General features: G+C 32.8%; 1 protein-coding gene across 1 annotated transcript; it reads right to left on the reverse strand.

Moving 5' to 3' along the window:
* Positions 1–596: 596 nt before the first annotated feature.
* LOC132268961 (uncharacterized) lies at positions 597–1,483 on the reverse strand. Its single transcript, XM_059769904.1, has one exon. It carries the CDS (start codon positions 1,214–1,216, stop codon positions 704–706), a length of 513 nt encoding a protein of 170 aa, XP_059625887.1. The 5' UTR covers positions 1,217–1,483; the 3' UTR covers positions 597–703.
* Positions 1,484–5,004: the final 3,521 nt, after the last annotated feature.

Consider the following 5,004-nt stretch of genomic DNA (forward strand, 5'->3'; position numbering starts at 1 on the left):
TTTTCTTTTTCCTCACCTAAATCCATGAAAAAATACCTTCAGAAAGCATTTGGTTCAGTAAACATGGCTGCCAATAATTTTAAGAGAAATTGTAGCATCCAGGAACGAGAAGCAATAACCAGAATAATAAAAGGCATAAATTCATATTGCATAACAAACATACCAAAGATGTAGACATCCATAGGTTCAACAATCAAAGAACCCTTATCGAGCACTCTTTTAAGGCACGATTACTTAGACACAGAGCATCCACTACAGTTGAAAGCTTGTGGAACTGTTTAGAATTTGAATACATTCATCTGAGGGAAGATAAAAAACAGAACAAAAAAGGCAAGGAATAGTTAACCAAAAGAGCAAACACAGATATGCTTTTGCACTCAAAAGTGCCCATCACACCTACAACAACAGCAATATATAAACCAATACTGGTATTTCTTCACCATTTTATAACCATACACAACTCCATCAGCCCTGTAAACTATATTGAACAATATACATATAATCAAACAAACATATATACAAATATATGCATCATAACTAACAAAATCTAAAACATTACTTCAACTATTCGATTAAGACTTGAGAACCAATAAAAATAAATAAAGAAAGACAAAAGGAAATTCTTGATTCCGTGGTCAAATTCAACTACAATTGAACCTAATAAAAGAACAAACATGAATTGAAAGCAACGGAGGCGTATTTATTACTGTACAAGAACCAGCCGTCCCGCTCCGATGTTGCCATTCCCTTCCCCCCAAACATCTTCTTGATTCCGATTTCCATTATCATCACCATCGGAATCCACAAAATTCCCATTTTTGGGCACCGTCACGACGAGCTCTCCATGGATATACTCGGCGGTGGCGAACTCCGGCAGCGTGGACGCCGGAAGCCGAAACCGCCAGTAATCGATCTCCAATTCATCCATTGACAAATCAAGAACGTTGGTTCCTCTGATCACAATCTTTGTGACCCCGGGATAGATCTCAATTGTGTGGGCCCTGATGTCTTCGCCGATATCGTCGGTGGTAACAACGAATCGGAAGAAATCGGAGGCTTCTTCGACCAAAACGTCGGCGTCTGAGTGGAAAGGAAGCTCGAGGACCTTGGCGAATATGTGAGGGAGTCTTCGGAGCTTCCTTTGCCTGCAAGCGAGTGAACCGATATCGTATAGCAACGTGATGTTCCGATTATTTGGCGCTGGATGAATCTTCATGTCTCGAAGAAGTGACAACGAAAAACCCTAACAAGATCAAATCTGATTGTCGAATAAACGGTTCAATAGATTGGGACTTTCTGCAAACCCTAACCCTAATTGAAGAAAAGAAATGGTGTGTGTATAGTTGTTACTAAGATTTAGAGGGAGAAGTTTTTGATTGAATGGATCAAAAGTATGGACATTAAATTGAGTAGAGAGAGAGGGCAAGGGTGTCAGTGAAGTTCGTTGGTTTGATTGGTTTTGGAGGAGGTAAGAGAAGAGGGAATCGTTGCGATATAAAAGCGTTGGAAATTTTTTTCTGCCCTCAACTTTCTACATAAATTACCATGTCTACCCTTGTCAATTTGGGTTCAATATGCGTTGCGTATTTCACTTGAATTCTTGGCAGCCTTCAACTTTTCATCCCATGCATACCATAAAAAAAGTGATGTAATATATTTTAACTTCTTCTTCTTGTTTTTTTTTTTCTTTTCACTTGATCTTTTATTAAAATAATATTAAAATTTTTTTTGGAGTTTCATGAAACAATCATGAAATGCAAGAGTGATTTATATTTTATTCTTTTTTAAAGAAAAACAAACAGAGAGTATGAGTGCACAAATATAGTGTGTGAATATTACTATTAAGAAAGTAATGGACACTTCATTTAAGGATATCAATAGGCAACATGGCTCAAACACGATTAAAAGTGTAGTGAAATTTAAAACTTTTATAAAAAATTTTTAAACACAATTGAGACACCGCATGAATAAAACAATAATATATTTTAGATACAAGCAAGACACAACGTATAAATTTTCTAATTTTAAAAATTATGATTCAATGTAATTTAAAATATATTATTGTTAGTTAAGTACGAAAATAATATAAAATTTTTAAAAAATAAAAATAATAAACATCTGACTATTTCATAGTATACAAAAATGGTGTGTTATTTTGGTCCGTATTTATTCATGCCAAAAATTTGAGTCTTAATTTCTGAGATTTGTCTAATCTCAAAATCTAGGATGAGAGTTCAAATCTCTAATATAAGAACAAAAAAAATGTGTATGAGTATATTTTTTTGAAGGTAAAATAAATATAATAATCTATTTGATTTGGATAAAAAAAGCATTATTTCACCAAATCAAAGTAGTTTTCTAATTGGATGGCAAAGACGTACAAACTCTGTTTATTGGGAAGTAAGCCAAGTTTGGTTTGCACCAATCTTAAAAACACAAAAGTGGATGTGTATCACTTCTAAAATCATTCTATCACATAATTAAGCAGAAATCTAAAATGATTCATGGAGTCACCCACCGAACAAACAATATTTTTTAAGGTTGGTGTAAAATTAATGGAGTCACCCACTAAACATTATTCATGACATTTAATCTCAAATTCATAAATTGACATTAAATAGATCAATCATGCCAATAAAAAGCATTAAGAGGTAATAAAATGTCATCCCAAGTCTTCAGACATACGCGTGAGTGAGACTTGTTTTGTCTCCAAATCTCGAGGTCAAGTCTACGTAAAATTTTAATTAATAAAAATCAAATTTCATTCGGAACAGAGGAGGAAAATACCTGAATCCTTCAACGTAATTTATGTGATGCGTAGGAAAGCATTCAAAACTAGACTTTCGCTTTCTCATGTTTTTCTTGACGCGGTTTTTTATTGTTACTTGGCCGACGATATCCATGATTATTTTGATTGTTTGTGGGGGACATTGGAGGGGTCGTGTGCATCATCTTGTGTACCAAATTAGGTCGTTTTAGTCCACACATACACGGAGATCAATGTAATTTATGGGTTGGAACCGCAATATCGATCACGGTTGCCATCGTGATCACAAAATCAGTGTAAATTAATCAATACAGATCGCATATCAACCGATACGTCGCATGTCGAACGATACGACGAACCATAGAGCCTGCATTGGTGCTTAGATATATCAATGTAAGTCGTGTGTTGGAGCTGAATGGGTGCTTTGAATTTAAGATTAGAAAATTGAACCTACAATGTATTTGGGCCTTTGAAAAGATGGAATCAAACACATTTGGCAAACGTTCTACTGAACCCTCTATGATGTAAAAACCCATACCATACGGGCCAGATGCCGCTCCTGGAAACTGGGCCTTAACTAACTCTCATTCAAGTTTTCCAAATTCTTTTGCTACCCATTGCCCGTGGTCCATGGGCCTACAAAGCACATTGGACTATATTCCATAAAAGACTCTACACAAATAGGCCTCACTCCGGTCCATATAAATTACCTAGACCCACTGGATGTGTTTTACTCTGAATGTAGCCCTCTTTTTAGTTGAATAAATTGTATTGATTTTGACAGGAAAAGAAAAAAAAATCCGGAACAGGTTTGGAGAAAAATGGTTTCCAATATTTCACTTGGTAGTCATATTAGAACAATTTCAAAATTTATTTATTTCCTGATGAAAACCCATTCATCAAAGTTGTCATATATACGTGTATTGAAATCAATTTTCATGTTATTTAAAAAGTTTTTAGTTTAGTCCACTTGATTTGATTTTTTTTTTTTAACACTCACTTGATTTGATCTAAGTCATCGGATTTTAGTGCATGAATTAAACAATGATTTCATGATGGGACATTACAAGTGACGCTTTGATAGATTTGAACAGGTGAAAGCTGTGTAAAGAACTAAAGATAAATGATATATATATAAGAATTGTGTACATATAGAGTATCTAGCATTTTGATTAAAAAAAGTTAATATTATTTGTTAAATTGTTTTCAGTACACGTAATGGCCTTCCATTTGGAGCAACATGCAACCCCTTTATCAAGATATTATCAAGCAATATCTACATTCTACCTAACATTTTTTTTTTTTTTGCTACAATTTTTTTTTAAAGGGTCTACAATGTGTCTACTTTGCTGCCATGAGAAAAAGTTGTGACATTAACTCATTATATCTTGTCCGATATAAGTATATTTAATATAATAAGAGTAATAAAATATTTGTCAATGCCAACCTTAACTGGTAGTACACAATTACCTTCTTATTACTTACTCTATGACAATAAATAAATAGTAGTTTTTTTTTATAAAATGGATAAATTATTTCACTTATTTTGTTGTACAAACAAAAATGATCTCACTTCTTTTGCCTTGTGAAATCAAGTCATTTGAGATCCTTCCTCGAAAATAATGAAAGAATTTCAAAAAAAAAAAAATTTCTTTTCTCTTTGTTATTTGTTGACCCCTTAATATTTATTAGATACCTCTAAAAAAAGATTACTAATAAAATTAGAAACATAAAAAAAAAAAGACTAAACAGTTAGTAAAAGTAACAATATATATATAGAATGTAACGTTCAATAAATGAAGTAAAATATGACTGTATAAATGTTACACTTCAAAATAAAGAGTTAATCAAAGTAACTGTTTCGGTGATTTAATTCAATTTTACAAGAAGGCAGGAGATAAATGATAATGTCGAAGTAAAATTGTAGGATAAGAAATAATAATAATAATAATGTATTCATGTTATATAGGGAGAAAATTTTATGGTCCTCAAACATCACGTAGATGATAATTAGGAACTGTCAAAATAAAATAACTATCTATGTGCAGTATTGCATTTAAAACAAAAACATGGCAAAAATGCAAAAAAAAATCCCTTCAAATATAAAAAATTAGTATTTTAATCCCCTCAATTACAAAAGTGAGTAAATCAGTACCACAACTATAAAAAACGTATAAATTGCCCCCTACCAGTCACTTTCGGTAACTTTCCGGCCAATTTTCCCTTCAATTTGACTG

Source organism: Cornus florida, unplaced genomic scaffold (assembly GCF_030987335.1).
Source record: "Cornus florida cultivar Cherokee Brave unplaced genomic scaffold, ASM3098733v1 CherokeeBrave_3.0.0_Hap2_Chr08, whole genome shotgun sequence".
Lineage (NCBI taxonomy): Eukaryota > Viridiplantae > Streptophyta > Magnoliopsida > Cornales > Cornaceae > Cornus > Cornus florida.